General features: G+C 39.8%; 1 protein-coding gene across 3 annotated transcripts in view; it reads right to left on the bottom strand.

Moving 5' to 3' along the window:
* CRIM1 (cysteine rich transmembrane BMP regulator 1) overlaps window positions 1–19,719 on the bottom strand; it is a 209,741-nt gene that overhangs the window by 42,224 nt on the left and 147,798 nt on the right. For 2 of the 3 annotated variants that reach the window (XM_082641894.1, XM_082641896.1), the window contains 4 exons: window positions 14,946–15,074; window positions 7,545–7,701; window positions 4,602–4,723; window positions 3,270–3,479 (listed from right to left, as the gene is read on the bottom strand). In XM_082641894.1, the coding sequence (XP_082498020.1) occupies window positions 3,270–3,479; window positions 4,602–4,723; window positions 7,545–7,701; window positions 14,946–15,074 (618 nt within the window). The remainder of the gene's footprint in view (window positions 1–3,269; window positions 3,480–4,601; window positions 4,724–7,544; window positions 7,702–14,945; window positions 15,075–19,719) is intronic. The other variant, XM_082641895.1, reaches the window with a different exon arrangement.

The raw sequence follows: 19,719 nt of genomic DNA, 5'->3' as shown, positions 1-19,719 counted from the left end.
ACAGGAGGAGCCTCTTAGGGGATGCCTGCGAATGTGTAGCGTTATCTAGAATAAAGATCTCTCATTTGCTGAATGCTTCCTATGGTCCAGTTTCCATGTTAGTGCTTTACATATGTGACTTCATTTATTCCTTACACCAATCATGTGAATAGGTACTGTTATCCTATTTAACATATACAGAAACTGAGAACTCAGAGTATTAAGGGCAGACAAGGGATCTGAACCCAAGTCTGTGTTTGTTTGGATCATGGATACACCTCCAGATTAAATACAATTGTAAACTGATTTGTGCCCCATTCACTTCATTATCTCTGGGACCCTGAGCCCTTTCAGGCTTAGAAATAAGTCCTACTGTTGAGCAGGACACACCCCAATCCCGACCAGCTGCCGGCACACCAAGCAGGAATGCTCTTTCAGAATCAACAGTCTGAACCCTCACCTGAGACTAAACATTTGTTTGGCGATATGATCAAGAGAGGTAAACGCCCAGGGGCCGATGATAACTATGAGTTCTTTCCCCAGACAAGAGGCGATGTGGGGCTTTTGGTGAGATGATAGTGATAGAGAGGGAATTTAATGCTGAAAATGTCTGGAGAGGTACTGGGAGTTGCCCTCAAGTTGTGCTGGCGAAATGAGAAGTATGAAGATATTAACCATATTCGTGTCATCCAAATACAACAGGCGTTTCAAGAAGGTGCTGACAGTGTGGAACCCTGCGGAGAAGCCATCTGGAGACACCATGGCGGGCTCAGGCTTGGAGATCAGTGGAATTTGGGCCTCAGAAGAACTACCCTGTTTGTGCGGAGATACTCAGAGCTGACGTCTCCTAAGAACTCATGGGCTGTGACTTTCAAAGCAGTGGTCAGCCTGAGAGGTAGCAATACTGCTGAGATACAGTGGTGTGGGCCCAGCTCCAGCTAAGAAGGGATTGTATAACTTTTAATACAGCTTTATCTCAAGGGAGCTAGTAAAGACTGGAACTTTGACCAAGTGGACATATCACAGAAAACTGACATCAGCCAATGCTTACATTCATAACCAACTGGGCCAAACTTTCTAGTATATGAGGAAAGTAGAAAGAAAGATAATTAGAATGAAAATTGAGCTGTGATGAGATAAAAGTGCATTTCTCACCGTTTATAGAAAAAGAAAAAATAGTTCCAGAGACTATTAGTAAACTACTGTTGGAAAAAGTCTCCCTTTTGAAAGGACTTGGAGAGGATCGACAATTGCTTCCCTTTTAAATGCTGACATGTAAGGAAGTGGTCAGAAGAAAAACCATGTGTTTGCCGGTGTCTTACTCTGTGAATTCCTTTGCTATATATATATCCACGTGCCTCAAGGCAAAACATGAGTGACCAGATAGATGGAGGGGATAGAAAAACCGAAAGGTAGAGGGTAAGAAAGGGAAAAAAAAATCTGAGAAACAGTATCATTTGGTGAATCTTCTGTCAGAAGAGTTCAGAGGCTGCTCACTTATCTCAGAAGGAAAAACAGCTGATCCTTGAACAGAAGGCAGGAGAAAATATTCCTTGAAGTAGGAGTCCACAACTGCAACAATGCTGGGGTCTCTATTCAGAAAGATCCGTATGTGGCAACTCACTAAAGACTTTTGGAAAAAAACATACCTGCACATCCATATATATCAATACCTCTATGTTTTTATATGTATATATCTAGATAGTCACACATCCACAATAATACATCAATAATTCTGTGTGTGTTTAAGAACATTCCATATCTCTGTAATAGAGAAAACTAGATTGGGTTTCACTGACTTTCAGTGCCTAAGTCAATCACCTATTCTTAGTGATATCTTTGCATTTCCACTGGTCGGAGTTCTTCACCGAGTACACCGTTTAGCAAAGACCCAGGTGCAGGCCACACTCTGCACGCTCATGCCTATAATTAAAGCATGGGGTCTTCATTGGAACAAATGATTTTTCCTTCCCCAAAGAGTCAACACAGAGTTCTGTCTCATTAAATTGTTCACTTATCTTCTGTTTCAGTGGGCACTAGTGGTTTATCGTATTTAACTAGCAAAACATGTGAATAAGGAAGCAGTTTTGATACAGAGCACATCTGGCTTAACTATGCAAAACAAAACACAACAACTGTCATCTGGTCCCCTATAGGGGTATGGGGGCTGCCTGTCACTTTGATACCTTAGTTACTGAGGTGTGTAGAATGTCAGGGCTAAAAAGGACTTCCAGTGCCTCTCTGCCAACCCCCTCCCTGGCAGGCAAAGCAGGTGCAGACTGAGGTGCCAGCATGTGGTACCTCCCTCCCAGGCCGGGCCTGCCTTGTTGCAGAAGGCCCAGGCCTCAGGTTCCTGACTGCACCCGTTGCACAGGTGCAGGGAGATACAGAACCAAGACTGACCGGTGAAATACAATCTCTACCCCAAAACCGGACAGTACATTTCAACTTTAAAAGAAATCTGATGCAAGAATCAGGAGACTTCATGTCTCCCTGGCCCTCTAGCTGACACACTATTTTACTTGGGGTAAGAAAGCTTATCCCTCTGTGTCTGTTTTCCAAACAAAAACTGTCTAAGCGTATTTTTCCCTAATTCAGTGGCTTCCACTCGGTGGAAGAAATAATAACTATGAAACCATGCTGAGCTCTTTGGATCAAAGGCACTAGATGAGGTATTATGGTAATAATTACTGTTATGGACAACCATAATTTGGACCGCTATGAATTATAAATCTGTTATGTTCTTCTACTAACTTACCTTGATTACCATTATGACTGTAAATGTTTTGGATGTATGGTCACTCTAAACATCTCCATTTGGCAAGACTACCACATATCCATTAATTAAAAAAAAAAGCAGTCTCCACAGACTTCAGTAATTTTCTCCCTCTCGAATATTACTTTATAAATAAGAAGCTTTCATGGAATAAAATTAACAACAACCCCCTCCAATTAACTAAGACATTCAGCCTTAATACACTATCTGTAAGATGGAGAGCTGGAGCTTTAAGTACATAAGCCCACAAACCTGTACACAAATGTAGTTCAAAGACCAATGTAATTGAGTCAACCTTCAAAAATAAGGAGAGCGGTTTTAGAGCTTTAGAATAATTCTCTGGCTTTTGGCTAATCATTTATAGCACCTGGCTGACACTCGTGGCTATTGCTGACAAAAACCAGAGAGCTGAAATGTTCCAGGGGTCGTCCCCTGCACCTCCCCTGGAATTACAGATGTGATGAGGCAAAAGTCATTTGCTGAGGGAGCACACGAGATGGCGGTCAGCTTTTACCTGAACATGACGGGCAGCACTGTCCCGGATGAATGGTGGGGTTGCCACAGGCAGGCACCGGGCAGGTGATCAGAGCACACATTTCCCGTCCACTGCGACAGTAGCACTCCCGGCACCCGTCATGCCAGCTTTCCTCATTTTTATGATGATGACCATCCATGGACAGACATGTGCCTGACAGGACGGGTGGCCCGGCTGCAGCAGGGACCTCTGGACAGACAGAAGGCAGCCTGGTAAAGAAGGAGCTACTGCACAGGAGAAACAGCCTGTAGTTCCTTACAGGTAATGCTACCCAGCCACCAAAACTCCTGTCTACACAGCACAGCTTATGACACAGGAAAGGGTCATGAAAAGGATTTAAGTTAATATGCTCTCAGTTTTGAAAAAAGGAAAAGAGGGCGCAAAAAACCCTGCAGATACACTTCTCTGCTATTGGTAGGCTTATAACTTCTTTTCCTCCCTTCACTCTACGTTCTCATATTCTATACAGTAAACAGCACTGATTGACTTCAGCGTGAGTGTTACACATATGTTTAATACATGCAGAATAATCACTCTAGAAATCATCTTTCAGTGGGGCAATCCTGGGCCGCTAGTAACTAACTGATTTTTGTTCAGCAGAACAACTGAAGCAGTGGCTAGATTTCTGTTTACTCTGACCCCCTAAAAACACTGTTATGGTGGTAACTGTCCAACTCTGAAAAAACACAGAACAAACTTTAGGGGTCTTTTACTGCTTCATCTGTGGCTCATGTGGACAACTAAAACCAACTGGGGTGGGCAGTGGCGCTGGAGCTGGGGTAAGGGCTCACACAGCTTCAGGAACATCCCTTGAGGGGTAAGTCCTGCAAAAGGTACTCCCAGGACTCACACCTGTACACAACTACAGGCTGGCATGTGGTCATTTAGCAAAAGTCTACATTCTCAGGGAAAACTGTGTTACCAAGAAAATACACAAGCAGACTGTTTAGCCTCACCCACCCTCAAAGGGCTGTGAAAAGGGACCTTCGCTGTATCAATCGTCTCGATCCACTGCTGGACAGAGGGAGACTCTATGGAGGTCAAGATAAAGATGGTTTAGGCTAAGGTTCCTGAGACAAGTAAAACTGAAGAGCTAAGAAGTGATTAATTTGGTCAACGTGGGGCCCATTCCTTTAAATTCTATTCTGAGCTCTTATTCCATTGAGATGAAATGACAAGGGATGGTCCTCTAGAGAGTGACAGTGGTGTCAGAGTAGACAGCAATCACTGAAATTATTTCATTGACTTCCATTCTTGGTTTCTGTGCCTCTGATTGCTCCGAGCGGGGAAGGGTTATGCACTGGGACTTACCTCTGCACTTGCAGATAAGACAGCCACGACTGTCCTGCTGGAAACCCAAGGGGCAGATCTTACTGCATGGGAGCTCTGGGCATTTCTTACAGCGGCAGATGTCACAGCCATGCTTATTCTTCCTGGGTAATTAAAATGTTGTCAGAGGTTAGAAAATCCAAAAGTCTCAAGTGATGCCCAAGTGCTTAGACCAAGGGTCACTGAAGCGATATTCTCATTAAGCAGAATGACTTGAACTTCTGCTCTCAAAACCCCCTGGAGTGATGTGTAATTAGCTCCCTGTGGCCATGACCACCACCCACCCATGGCTAATGGTTAGAACTGTCCAAGCACTTGGGTGCTCTAGGATGTGACTGTCAGAATCCCAATGACATGACTGTTGATTTAATTGGGAAAAGTGGTACCACAGTACAAAAAGATGAATGTGCAGCTCCATGAATAGGAAGGTGAAGGATATATTGCTGGTCAATGTTGGAGGCCAGCATTAGGGCAGAAGTCCTTCTTCTGTCAGAACCACAGGCTTCCTCAGACGACCACATTCTCTTGAGAAATTTGAGACTCTACTAAACATTTTACTGAGATATCTACAGAATTTTTTTTTTTTTTTTTTTGCGGTATGTGGGCCTCTCACCGTTGTGGCCTCTCCCATTGCGGAGCACAGGCTCTGGACGCGCAGGCTCAACGGCCATGGCTCACGGGCCCAGCCGCTCCGCGGCATGTGGGATCTTCCCGGACTGGGGCACGAACCCGTGTCCCCTGCATCGGCAGGCGGGCTCTCAACCACTGTGCCACCAGGGAAGCCCTCTACAGAATTTTTTAGCAGATAGGAGAACTTAAGGATCCACAGACCTGGGAATGCTACATAAATGTTGATGAAGAACAAAACGTTTAAGAAGTCCTGCAGTCAATGTCCAGTAATTACTTCGTTAGTCAGAAAAGAATACCAATTGAAAAATGCTCCACCTGTGGGGCACGACTGAAGCACGAAGGATAAAGGGAAATGGCTGGATGAACTTTTCTTTTCCCTTTAATAAGCTACAGTGCCTAAATTTTGTGTTGATCAGAAAGATGATATTAAATAAATGTTCATTAAAAGATCACCATAGTTTAAGTGGACAAAAAAATTCTTAGCAACGATTCCTTATTTTCTCTAAAAGGAGAATGACCCTATTACAAAAGGTGCTAACCTGCCCTCCTGTGTCTTCTGTCCACTACCCGCAGCTCCTCTCTTAGGCTCAACATCTCCTCTACAAGCTTTGCCCTAGCTGGGCTTCCTGGGCAGCAGAGAAGGCGGAGTTAAGTCTATTAATCCTTAGGTTTCATCCCAAGGAGCCCTAAGTGGCAACAGTGGTGTTCAACTAAAAAAATAAACCCTGTTCTTTCTCATCTTGGACAAATTAAGGGGCTGTAAAAGAAGATGGCCCCATGGGAAACCCTTGGTATATAACTGCCCAAGTGACAAACTACAATCTGCTAAGTGAAATGAGAACCGAACACTAGGGTCTACGTATTTATATCAATATAATGAAAACAATGAATTAAATGAATGCTTCACACTCCTGTCATAGACTGTGCCATTTTCAAGCCCTAAGAGGGCTTTAACAGATTTGTTTGTTAACTCATTTATTCACCTATCCGTTCCTTCCTCCTTCTCCCATTCCCTTCTCTGTACTTCTTCCTCAGAGGCTGTCCTTGAAACATGTGCTAGCCAATGCAGTATTCGTTTGCCTACAAGAGTCAACTTGGTCCTTCTTGAATGTGTTTACTGACAGGAATACCAAGTGGAATCTATAATCCTCTAAGAGTTTTCTCTCCAAGGTGAAGTTTGGATGAATGCAGCCTTGGTTCTGAAGTATCATAACACTGCAGCAAGTGGTTGTAGGTACTATTATGATAATAATACTTTATTCTACATCAGCAGGTAAGCTAAGAAATAGCTCTACTTTTATTAATATCATATTCATATTTTAGGATTAAGAACAATGATGATTTATTAGTTTACTTGGGGAATTTTAAAGAATAATGTTCCCAAGCTAATTATCCAGTTAAAATTAGAATTAAGGTTCCCCTCTCCCTGCTAAACTAGAATTTCTAAGAGAAAGAATAAAAACAATGCCTTTAAGATGCTGGGCAAGAGGTGATGGCTCTAAATCCCTTATAATTACCAGCACTATATAAACATATCAAATGGAAAAGGTAGAGAGACTAAACTGGAAGGAACCAAGGCAGGAATGACAAAGCAAAACTCTGAAAGGTTATTTTTAAGGAAACAACTTGATATAAAGACAGAAGTAGAGTCTAAGACAGACACAAAAGTAACAAATGTGAAATGCCTATTTTCCCCCTAGAATAATCTGAATTTTCATGGGATTTGATTCAATAAAGAATATTTAAAAATACAAGTCATAGTTCTTATCACCAAGGAAATTCATAAGATCTACTGCTATTTTAAAGAATACTATAAACACAGACAAGCATCAAGGTAGGACAGGGAGGTGTGGCAGGTACGGACGCTCCATATTGCAAATCAGTAGCTGTCAATTCATCTTAAAGTACAGATTAAATAAGTTATCACAAAACCGTGGCTGTGACAGTGGTGCAAAGTTGAAGCGCTTTACAACACTGGGACCTCATGACAGTTCCACTCCCTTTGGCAGTGTCCAAAGGCCCTTGCTATGAGGGAATCTCACCTAACAGGCCCAAAGTGTCATAACAAGGCTCTGGCCCATCTTCAAAAAAGAGTAAAACTCGATTCTTATCTTTGGAGATACCGCCTTTCCCTGCTTTCTGATTCCTCTAACAAAACAAGCATAGATATTCTGGATTCAGTACATTGCTGATTCATTCACAAACACACACACAACAGCCAACAAAAAAGGTAAGAGACGTTTCGTCAAGTTATAGATAATTAAGAATAGATCCCCTGAGTTAAGAAATACGTACAGATATCCAAACGGACAATACTTGTCACAGATTATGAGTCTGCACTTCTTGGGGCGTGGGCGGCACTGACAGATCTCACAGTTGTGGGCATCGGTTAGGAAGCCGAAGGGGCAGTCCAAGGTGCAGCCTCGTCTGAGGCCCGTGCAAAGTTCCTCCCCTGTGAAGACACACGGACAGCACGTTTCTTCCAAAGATGAAAGGAAGAGAACATTTGACACCTCAATGCCTTCCCCTAATCTTCCAATCTTCCATCGATGCAAATTTCTCAGCTCTACCACAGCATCAGCAACGGTTAAAAATTATAGATTGTGCTATTTCATGGTTATCAGAACCTAACTTCATGTTTTGGTACTAATATACACAATAAAGTCCAACTCTGAAAAACAGATTTCTGATGTGTACTCCAGACTAGGGCTAAAGAGCAAGCTGGCAACTACTATTTGAGATGCGGATAAAACAGAGGGCATTTTCTCATGAAATTTGTTCTCATCAGCCATTTCAAACCACTGATGACCATTTATTATTCAAAATGTGAGAAGTGGAAACTTACATCCCAAATTTCGTCATGTATTTTTGTTCCTACTGCATGCCTATGAGAAACACATTCTTAAAGGTTCACACACGTTTACTTTTATGAGTTTTAGATGTTACCATATAATACTGCGTACCATATGCAGCATAAAGCATTGCTTACCCTTTCTTTAAAAGGTATATCTCTAATAACATAATACAAAGTGAAATAATCAGTGTTTCAATTAGATATTTTTTCCCTACCACTGACAAATATCCAGGTATTTAGATACACTTAGTTAACTGACCAAAAAAAAAAAAAAAATGTATGTGCCAAATAAATACCTAGATTAATGTTTAACTATCCATTATTTAAAATGTTCAAACTCTCCCCTGTTAGCAGAATCTGGAGTGATGTTTAACTGTCCTCTGTTAGTCAGTTATAACTTATTATTGTAGAAGGGAAAAAAAGGAACAAAGAAATGGTGGCTGGCACAAGAAACTTCTATTAGCTTAATGGAAACCTTGTAAAGAAATTTTAAAAGGTGTGATGTAGGGCTTACTAGAGTAATACAGGCAACAAAAACGTTAAGGTAAATAAGAAAAGCATACTTGGTGATGTAACTAAAGCAAACTGAGACTTGTCTGAATTAAATGCAGAATTTGAAAGATAATCAAATTTAAAGAAGTAGACATGATGATGGCAAAAGTATGGCAATGTTTGATTATAGTTCTGCGTAGACTGGTAAAATGGGAAGCTGAGACTACTTTTGTTGAAATAATAAATGAATTTTATGTGGATATCCTTTAAGCATAAATATTGTAAATAATGCATAAGTTACTGGGAAAAACAGAACACATATGTCCCCTCCACACACAAATCTTATAACCTAAAATTAAACCTTAACTACAATTAATAGGTGAAATGGGTTCATATTTTACATAAATATTTTAAGATAGCATCTTCTGTGAATCTTAGCTGGCAATACTTGCATATTTAATTTGCTACCTTTCAAAAAGGATAATGTGATTTATAGTATAATTTTCTACTTTGTCATCATCATAAACCTTTCAGTACACATATTTAATATAACCTCATGGGTCTGTATCATACTATGAAGCAACTGATTACTAATTTGCATCCTTAAAAGTGAAATTCTAAATGGCTCATTTAAAATTTTGTAATTATATGACTTGAAAGGTCATCATTTTTCATCTCTTTCCCATTATTAAGGGAATGATGAAGGAGGGAGAAGACTGTCATAGCCACATTTCTTTCTCTGACACCAAGATCTAAGTTGCGAATCCATTTTTCTATTGCAAAAATTTTAAGTCTTGACACCACCAAGTAGATTATGTTGAGAAACAGATGAACTAACAACCCTGTGAGAACATCTCTGGGGATTAAATTCCTTGAAACTCTGAGTCTGAGCACCTTTGTGCCTTTATTTCTCTGGTCCTGTAAAAAAGGAGTTTTTCTATAATTTTTAATCTAAAATGGGCTTCATCCTTAATGAAAGCTGTTGCATCACTAAGTTTAAAAAATTTGATATAAACTAAGTTTGTCTTTACCTCTGCTTTGCAGTGGAAAGGAATTTCAAGCAAAGGCTGCTATGTGTGAACAAAAACACAGGACGTTCATAGACTTTGGACTGGCTGTGACATCTTGGGCAGGTTGCCACAATGCTGCCCTGACTTGGGACTGCTCACTGCCCTGCTATCTCGTTTCTCCTCCCCCGCAGAAGGGAGCTCTAGGGCAGCGACCTATTTTCTTTATTTACACAGTCCAGGTGCTGTCACGGTGCTCAGCATGGAGTGAGTGCTCAGTAAATACTTGCTGAACGAATGAACCAATCAAGATTCTTGCTATTTACCCCTCTACTCTCATCAAGACTGCCACATTAACAGAAAAAAAAAAGGATGAAAAAACTTACTGTTAGTACTGAAAAATTTCACAATACTGGCACTTGCTAAACATCTCCAAATACCACCTTCTAGCTTAGAAATAGAGAACATTAAAGATTTCAAGGTATTCCTAGATCCATGTATCAATTATGGATTTTCCTTCAGAGAAGTATAACGTCAAGGCAAACATTTACATAAAGAGCAGAACAGATAGATTAGAAACATCATATTCATAAATGGGTGGGAATTTTTAAGTTTGTTTGAAAAGTTTTAGTACATCACTGGAGGCAACCACAGAAAGAATGGTGGCTTTATGTTCATAATTTTTCAACATTATGACTTTGTTGTGATCTAAGAATGCTTTCTAATCTAGAGGGGAAAATTACCATTGAAGAGAAAGTGATAAATAATGGCAAAATACAGAGCCTGTGCATTATGGCTGGTCGATAGCAGCTATGCAGTAAACTCTCTGTTTATTCGGGAGAAAAAAAAGATGTTTTTGCTCCCAGGGCCAAAATGTGCCCCAACTGTGGGGAGCATCGTTTGTACTTTGTTGTAGTTGAACACCATGGAGCGTGCACACAGAACACAGTGTGATGGTGCCCCTAGAGTTGTGTTGTGCTTCTCTGCTGCAGGACTTCACACTCTTGGGTTCTGGCAATTCTCAGCAACATGCAAGCAGTTAAGGATACCATGAATAAAGTTCCTGAGACTGTTAAATAAAGAAGTGCAACACTGCAAATGGTGGTCCCAATCTTGACCTTGATAAGTGTTTGTTCAGAGTAACAATGAAATGAAAACAGGAGCCTGCCTCTTTGTATATGATGCTGTGACCTTCTTTAGATGCTTGATCCAGATATATGTTTCATAAAAATTATGAAAGGTTTTTTCTCCCTGCTACCATTAATTTTCTATGTCTGCATTGGTTTCTAGTTAAAAGCACTATTAATCCCTAGAATTACAGATTGTTAAAACTGGAAGAGCAGTTACAAATAATCTGATGAAATCCACTTGATTTAAAAATGTAGATGATAAGATGCTAAAAGATGGATGCCATTTAATTCACATCGATGTCATTTACTACATATAGTACCTATAGTAAGCTGAAATGTATTATGTATGTTTGACAGCAAACATTTTGGTTAAAAAGGAATGCTACTAACAGCTTGTACCAATGAAGTGTTAGATTTTTAGTAGCTTATCTAAATGATTTTAGTTTTAACTTTTGTTGCTATCATACATTCTTAAGCATTTTCTACCATGTTTCTTTTCTTTATTCTAAGTATGTCTTTGAAAACAGTTTAAATTCTCTATATGCCCTTGATGCATTACTTTGCTTAGCAGTGTTATAAGAAATGTTATTTGTTACAGGTTAAAAAAGAAAAGCTACAGTATGTTCAAATAAAAGAATCCTTTGTCATATACCTTGCATGTTCTTTTGAAGGACGTGTTTCTACTGGGTTTTGATTTCAATCTTCAAGTGACTGTCTATAATATGCTTGATTATATTGCAATAGCATTACACCATATTAGCATATTACCAATATTACCAACACATTACCAAGATTAGTCAGGGATAAGGTCCATTTTTAACTTTTTTGTACCCCTAGTTCTTGGTGTGTAGTAGGCACTCAATAAATGCTAGATGAATGAAAGAAGGAATGAATGAGCAGACAACAGGCCAGTAACAGGGGAGAAATATTTATTTGGCATTGGTCTTATTTTAAGAAAGAAATATTGATGCCAGTGGTCTACATATACAACGTCTAACCCCTAACGGAAAACTTGGGTATAAATGGTTAGGACCATTGCATGTGAAACAGGCTTTGGTGGGATGCAGAAAAATAACATAAAGGAGAGATTTAGACAAAATCCATACTTATCACGTAGCTGCAATGGGAAAAAGAATATACTTAGCTATCCTTCAGTACCAGGGGCTTCCTTTTTCCTAAAACTAGGTGAAAGAGAGTGAGAATATTCGAGGGTTAAAATTAAAAGGCAAAAGCAAAGTTGTTTGTGCGCGTGTCCTCAGAGGACAGGAAGAACTGGAGTCAGGTTGGTGTCGGAACAAAGGAGGGAAACTGGGGGCTTTCCACCTCAGCTAGCTCTAGCTGACTCAGAAATGCATGTTATAAAACAGCTATCGTGTCAACAATTACCATATGTCAGGTAGTAAAGCTAGCTTTGCATTCACTACTTAGTCCTCAAAACAACCCATTACTTTGGTATTATTACCTGCCCTTTACAGATGAGGACACAGAGGCTCTAGGAAATAAAGCGACTTGCCCTGATCACCCAGATACAAGTCAGTATGATGCCAGAGTCTGGGAGGAGAGCTGGGTACATACAGTCACAAGAATCTGACAACCAAGGATGTGGCAGTTTGATTTAATTTGACTCACCGCCCAAAGGTGTCAAATAATCAGGATTGCTAATGGGAGGGGATGAGAGCAGAATGCTCTATGGCTCTGTCATATACTTTCCGTGTACTTTTGTGTATGATATAGACAAAATGACAAATTCCAGCTGACATAAAATGCAATGGTCTCCTGTACATATTTCCTCCTATGTGTTAATGAAATGGAGGTGCAAAGCAGGTAGTATGCATGGATGTTCCTTTTACAAAGCCAGAAAGCAACACTGACACAAAGACAGGCAGAGCAGAATTTTCCTGATAAGTCTCAATTTGCAAAAAGCCAGTCGTATGCTTCTGACTTGCTTCAATGACAACTGAGGGAAATTGCTTCTTTGGATTTAACTACAAAGGGCTCATTGTGAATCCGCAGGGGTCTTATGTAGGTGTGCCCATGTGGCCAAAAGTTCATAATAGCAAAGCCCAGGTGAAGATGGTAGGCGGGGTGATAAGGCACAATGAAATCTATATTTTTAGACTTCAAAAAGTTCAGGAAAAAAAAATTAGGTATGCTCCCATGATCAGAAAGGATGTACAGCTCAAGAGATATGAGAAGGATTAAAATATAAACTCTTTGTGATACAATCACCAATTACCTTGGTGTCAAAAAATCAAAGTTGACCATTTAAGCCAACAAATATGGCTGCCAAAGCAGCTCCCTAGTAAACTTGGCTTTCCAAAGGGAGGTATAAAAGGCAGATAGGTGTATAACAGGGACTGGTCCTCCTCTGAACAGAAACAAGTGTAGGAAGGCAGATAGTCCCCGATGGGTGGAGGCTTATGGGAAATTTAAAGGTGTAAACAACCATCATCACAACAACAGTTTGATAACCTCTGTTTCAGCACCAAGTCCATCCCACAGTGTGATGGTAACAAGTAACTGAGAAAATTGAATTAAGCAACTCCTACTTAGTATCTGTCTTCACCGAAAATATTCTTACAAAAGAAAGCATTGAATGATTAAGGTGAAGAGGAATACAGAGCCCAAGAAAACGGATAAATCAGAAAGTGATCATCTCTCTACATTAAGTAATTCTAACTCTCTGAGTCCAGGGTAATTATACCCAGAGGCTCATGGAGAACCTGCTGATTATAGAAGCATTGTCCATATTTGGAGACATCAGAGGGAATGGAAAGAGATTTCAGAAAACTAAAAGAGGCCAAATGTCATTTCAAAAGGGACGAAGGATTCTAACACTACAGGAACTAAGCTTGACATTCACAACTGAAAATTCTGCAGAAGGAATGGTTAAACATGGGATATGAGACATTTAGGAAAGAAAGCAATGAATACCAGGAGCCAGTATAGGTTCATGAAAAACAACCCATACCCTACTAACTTCGTTTTATGTTTAAAGTAGGGTTTCCAGCAAAGGAATGTTGTAAATAGAATGTATTTTGATTTCAGATAAGATACAGATCAAGAGTTTCAAGATTTCCTTGTGGAGATGGAGCTGATATGTTGTTAGCTGAATAACTCCATAGAAGAAGTGAGGATTATGTTCAAAGTCGTTTTGCAGGAAGGTCTTCAGTGCTAACATGGCTCTCTCCTTGGTTCTACACAATTTAATTTATTTTAGTGCAATGACTTAGATGAGGACATGTAAGTTATGCTTATTTGATATAAGCTGGGAGGCATAGATAAAGTATGAGGTCACATCATCAAGATTCAAAAATATCCCAACTAGTTGGTAAATGGTTGAAAACTCTCAGGGTAATTTCTGGTTAAATTTGGCCCTGCATTTATATCATTAAAAAAAAAATCAAACGTTTAAATACAGAACAGATGAGAACCACCTATGTGCAGCTGATGTAAAAAGTACCAACTGGTTCTAGTTGCTTATAACCTCAGTGTTAGCCAACAGTGTATAATCCAAAGAGCAAATGCTCACTTAGACCACAGAATAGCACTGCAGTGATCAGACCAAATTCTGCAATACTTTGTTTGTTTCTAGGCCACACATTTACATAAGGACCAAGAAAGTTCTAGAAACTATGTCACCTGGGGAATGACTAAAGATGTTTATTCTGGTAGAAGAATTAGAGGAATTCAAAATCGTTTTAAACATGAAGGGCAATTTTTTTTTCCAGTAAGAAATGCAATATACTCTATCACATTTCAGAGATCACAGCCTGGAGACATGATTGGAATCTACATGGAAGAGAGCTGGGATCAAGAAAGCAGAGCACATTCTAAAGACTATGGCTGCCACACATGGAATGTGACACCTCTGTGTGAGTGACCTCCTTGTCACTGATGACCCCGGCAAGGGCGGTACTGAGAGCTCCCTGGGTGTTTGGAAACATGTGCTCCAGAGTTCCCAGGGCTGCACCCATGATGCAGCCAGACATCAAGGAGTATCTGAATATAATGAAATGAGGGCAAAAACCAGAATAAAGGAGCAGCTCTTTTTCTCCAAATGACCATGTGTTTATGTTAAATACACTTTTTTCCCCTTCTTTCAGGTTGCTAAGGGAATGTCATGAATAGGAATGAAAGAAAAGATATTCAATCACACAATATGCTTTGACAATATTAGGCTCTGAAAAAACACAGTCTTCCGTGTACTCACTGTTTTTGCACTGACAAGTTCGACAACCATTGTGATCAAGTTTGAAACCATAAATGCAGTCCTTCTCTGTCAGGGTGCAGTTTGATGACTCTCCACATGCAGGTGGATCAATTGTGATGTAGGTTGGTTCTAATAATAAAGAGAGAAAAAAAAATCAATGAAACATATGATTACCTCTTAGATGTTATTCAATCTTTGAAATCCCACACTATGGTAAGTCACAGGAAAAAACCTAATCAGTAATCTTCATCAAATCCTAGACTTTTATACTTTCATAATGTTGTTAACCCCTGAAAAAGAAATATTTTTATTTAAATTTTTGAAAATCCGGATGCTCTATTTCTTTACATTTGAGCAATTTATGCATTTTTGGGTACCCTCACCACTACAGAAGCAGACAAGAAAGGTTAAAATGAATTTAAATTGTTATTCTTCTATTTCCTCCTGATGTTTTCTGAGTTTATTTTTTATAACAATCAGCAAACAGCTTCCAGCTGTCAATTATCTCACTCTCCATTTTGCAATACTTCTGAAATCTATTAGCAACTTTTCAAGTTAATAAATCAGAGCTGTTTCTGAGACTTTAAAACATCTGAATTTCTTTGACTTTTTACGTGACACTCTCTCAATTATTATAGATGACATGACAGATCACATCATCTATAGGAGCTTATACTCAGGGCTTTAGGGAGTGGGGGAGAGAGACACAAGCATTCGGGAGGAAGAGAGAGCAGCCACCCTGAGACGAGATGCACAGAAGAAACCAAGGCCAGAGGTGATTTTGACCTTCACTGCCATGTTAATAATGAAGAATTGTTCTGGGTAGTAACAGTAATCACACACTTATGTAAAGTGTATTATGCGTCTATCTAACATCTGAAGTGTTCTTCATAAATGCCTTCAAGTTTTGGATCACAGTTGGAAAGAGATGGGTGCTGTCATTATCCCTATTTTACGGATGAGGAAATCCAGCATACTGACTTGTCCAAGGTCACAGGGTTAGTAAGTGGTGGACCCCAGATTCAAACCAGGTGTTCTGGCTCTACGGTCACGCTCTCAGCGTCTGTGCAATACAAAGCGCATTGTAATGGTACCTGTTTTGCAGTGATTGATAAGGGACAGTTTATACAATGTCAGACTGTGGAGAGAGTGTTGTCAAAGGGAACAAGGACACTGACATATTTACATAGCCTCTTTTCAACCCAAAGATACTACGAACTTCTTCAGAGTAAGCTGGTTCTCACAATATCTTTGTGAAGTGCTAAGTACAGAATGTCTCTACCTATGTTTTCACAAATGGAAAACATGAGGTGCAGAGAGGGTAAGTGGCTTATCTAAGTTTACATAGCAACCCAGTAGCAGGCTGGGAACAGAACAGAACAGAACAGAGGTGTCTGACCTCCTGTCCAACACTCTATCCATTAGTCCACACTGTCTTCTCAAGTTTCACCTCTCGTTACCATGGAAGAGAGACCAAAAATAAGTGTTTTAGGTGCCACTGATAAGATCAAGAGTTCTACATTTTTATCCACCTGCTAAGAGAGGCCAGTGGTTCAACTCTTCACAGGTAGTGAGCAACTAGGACTTATTAAAGAGGTGCTTTCATCAGCATTCTCCCAGTGAAAGGATGTATGAAGACGGTGTAGCACATTCTCTCTTTTTATTACAGCACAGTTGGTAGAACATCTCCCTGAAATTTTTATCTAAGATTTCCACTGCTGTGAAATTTCTGATTTCCTTCAACGACTGAAGTATCCTTTCTGACAGGTAACTGTAAACATCAAAAAGTGGTTTAGTTTTAGTCAAGTTTTAAGACTTAGTGACTTAAATACAGTAGCGCTGCTTTCCTCCATTCTCTTAAAATTTACGGTAAATATCGCCGGTTTTTAAACCTACAGTCTTTCCTTTATCACTACTCTTGTTACACATCCAAGATAATAATTCTGTTTCAGCCTTTAGCCATAAGACTGCTGAGGTTTCGTCAAAATTATTCTAACCACAAATATAAGACAGAGCAGGGGACCTGGATCGTGTCTCAGTGAACCATACCACAGATGATCCCACTGAAGGAGGAGTTAGGTCTACATTCCAGAGAGTTAATAGCAAGGATCAGGAAAGGATTCTAAACTCTTTGTCCAGTGCTTTAGTGCATGGCTTACGGGCAAGGAAATGTCTTGGGCACATCTACACAGACCCAAAGCTTGTATTCTTTACTGACATTTAAGTTTATGAGAAACTTTTGCCTTCAGAAAGTATATGATGGAAAAATATGTATCTGGGCAGATGACACTGACACTGAAAATGCATAATAATCACAGGGCAGTATGGGATTTTATTTTCAGTGAATTTTAGGGATTTGTTAAGATAATCAATGGTGATGCGCATGCTATTTTTGGTACATACTATGATTAATGGATGGGATTAGGATTGTGCTCTGTGGCTAGAAAGTTAAAAAAAAAAATTGGGTTGTTTGAGGATCAGAACCACAATACTGACAGTCCCACCCTTTATCCAAATGACTGTATCTGCTAGATAGCCAGCTCCAGGGGTACATCAAGCACACATTTCTTCAGCAGAAGAAATACGTTCAACATGTTTCCCTATAACATTCAGGATAACAGCTTGAGCTAAGTTTAACTAATGGGAAAAAAAAATGCATAGAAGGGCTATTTAAGTAGGTGCTGGTTCTACAACGCTGTGTTGTGAATATTTTAGGTAAAACAAGTCCTCCTGGATGTCTTCCAGGCCTCAGATGACGTGGCAGAATGCAAAGAAGCCAAACATTATTCTGTGCCTCTAAAATTAATATTTCCCCATTCATCGATGATGCACATTAGAGGGAAGAAACCGGAAAGTATGTAAGTTTCAAATTCTGACTCCCTCAATATTTATTAAAATAAAACACAGAAAAACGCAACAAAACCAATTTACTCTAAAACTATTCAGCTGCCCCTCAATAGATTACGCTGAACACAACACTCATTGTGATACATTAAATGTAGAAAGAAGTCTAAATTATTTTTAAAAAGCATTTTAACACTAGTCATCTCACTTTATTATGTTAAATAAGTATTGTTTTCCTTTTCAAATACAAAGTGGAACAAATTTTAAAAACTTTTTTTTTTTTGCGGTACACGGGCCTCTCACTGTTCTGGCCTCTCCCCTTGCGGAGCACAGGCTCCGGACGCACAGGCTCAGTGGCCATGGCTCACGGGCCCAGCCACTCCGCAGCAATGTGGGATCTTCCCGGACCGGGGCACGAACCCGTGTCCCCTGCATCGGCAGGTGGACTCTCAACCACTGCACCACCAGGGAAGCCCAAAAACTTTTTAAGGATGGTGGAGCATGTGTTTGGGGTACTTACTGCTGTTATCCTCTGTCACTGGAGTAACTGCTGATTTGTAACAGACACATATGCAGGCAACTAGCTGTCTCCTAACATTTTATCTAAAGTCATACATTATGTACTATTCCCTTTCATCATTCTCTCAACATTTTAGTGCTCAGTTTCCTACCATGTGAGGCCATCTCTATTTTAGAGTTACGTAAGCTATAAATTGTCTAGCAAAAACCCTGACATTATCATAAACGGATCTGAGAGTCTGTTTTCAGTCCAGTATATTAATATGTAATCTCAGAACTGGTCCTGTTACTAACATCAGGGCAGTCTTTTGAGAATGAAGTGCTGTGAGTCTACTGAAATTCAATTTCTTATTCTACATAATGAACACCAAAGTGAGACACACTTGATACCATCCTGAATGAGAGTATTTCAAATCAACATTGCATTTACAGTCCTTAGAGAATAACCAAGAGCTGGTTAGACTTTTTGCATAGCTTCTATACAAGGAAGTTCTTGGTGGGGGAAGAGGTAAGTTTGAAGAGTCCAGAATCATGGTATCACAGTATGATTGTTTCTAATCCAAATAAATAAAGGAGCTTGAGGTAGTGTTAGTGAAATCTGTGAAACATGCACTGTGCTTGTTAGAGCAGCCTGAAATTTGTGTATTGGGAATTGTTATTATCCCACACCTTCTTTAGTTTATGCCACAGTGCTCTGAATATGGAATATATCCTGATGGGTCTTGGCCTGAAGACCAGATGATTCTCATTTAAATCCTACTTTTCTGTGCTCTTAGATTACATGGGGGTACAATACTGACATGACATGCTAGACAATACATCCTCCTCTAGAAGGATGATGGCGATGCCATGTCCTTGGAGAGTTTGGTGATTATCAGTTGAACAGAGGTCCTGCTAAGACTTTTGGAGATACATGCATCTGCCTGTTGCTGGAAGCAAAGAAAATGGTCTCCCTTTAAATTGGTTGGGCAGATATGCATTAGTGGGTCTCTTTCAGAAGAGAGAAATGGTCTTGGATCTCCTTATTTAGGAGAATGAGAAAATGCTTGCACAAAGATGGATTTGGCGAGGGGAAATTCAATGAAGTACTGCTTACAGGATCACCCTGAAATTCCATCTCATCTTGTATTGAATCAGCTGAGGAATTAAAGAAATACCTTAATGTCCTCCAAAGGAAGAAGGCTTGAAACAGCAGGAATTCATTGTCTTTGGCTACAACTATTTCTAAAGGGAACCCTGGAACCGCTTCTTTGTGGAGAAGAATTCTAGAAATATTTTCTGAGCCTAGAAGCAATAAAGAACAAAAATGGGTGTTTGTTATGTCTATATCCATTTGCTGTTTCCTACCCTGCATCTGGGTGGGAATCTCTACTTTCCTCCACCTGTCCTTCTCCTGAATGATTTTTAAAGA

This window comes from Mesoplodon mirus (genome assembly GCF_964341445.2).
Source record: "Mesoplodon mirus genome assembly, chromosome: 14".
NCBI classification, from domain to species: domain Eukaryota; kingdom Metazoa; phylum Chordata; class Mammalia; order Artiodactyla; family Ziphiidae; genus Mesoplodon; species Mesoplodon mirus.
Note: the sequence above shows the minus strand (reverse complement) of the source record. Positions and strands in the feature narration are given on the sequence as shown.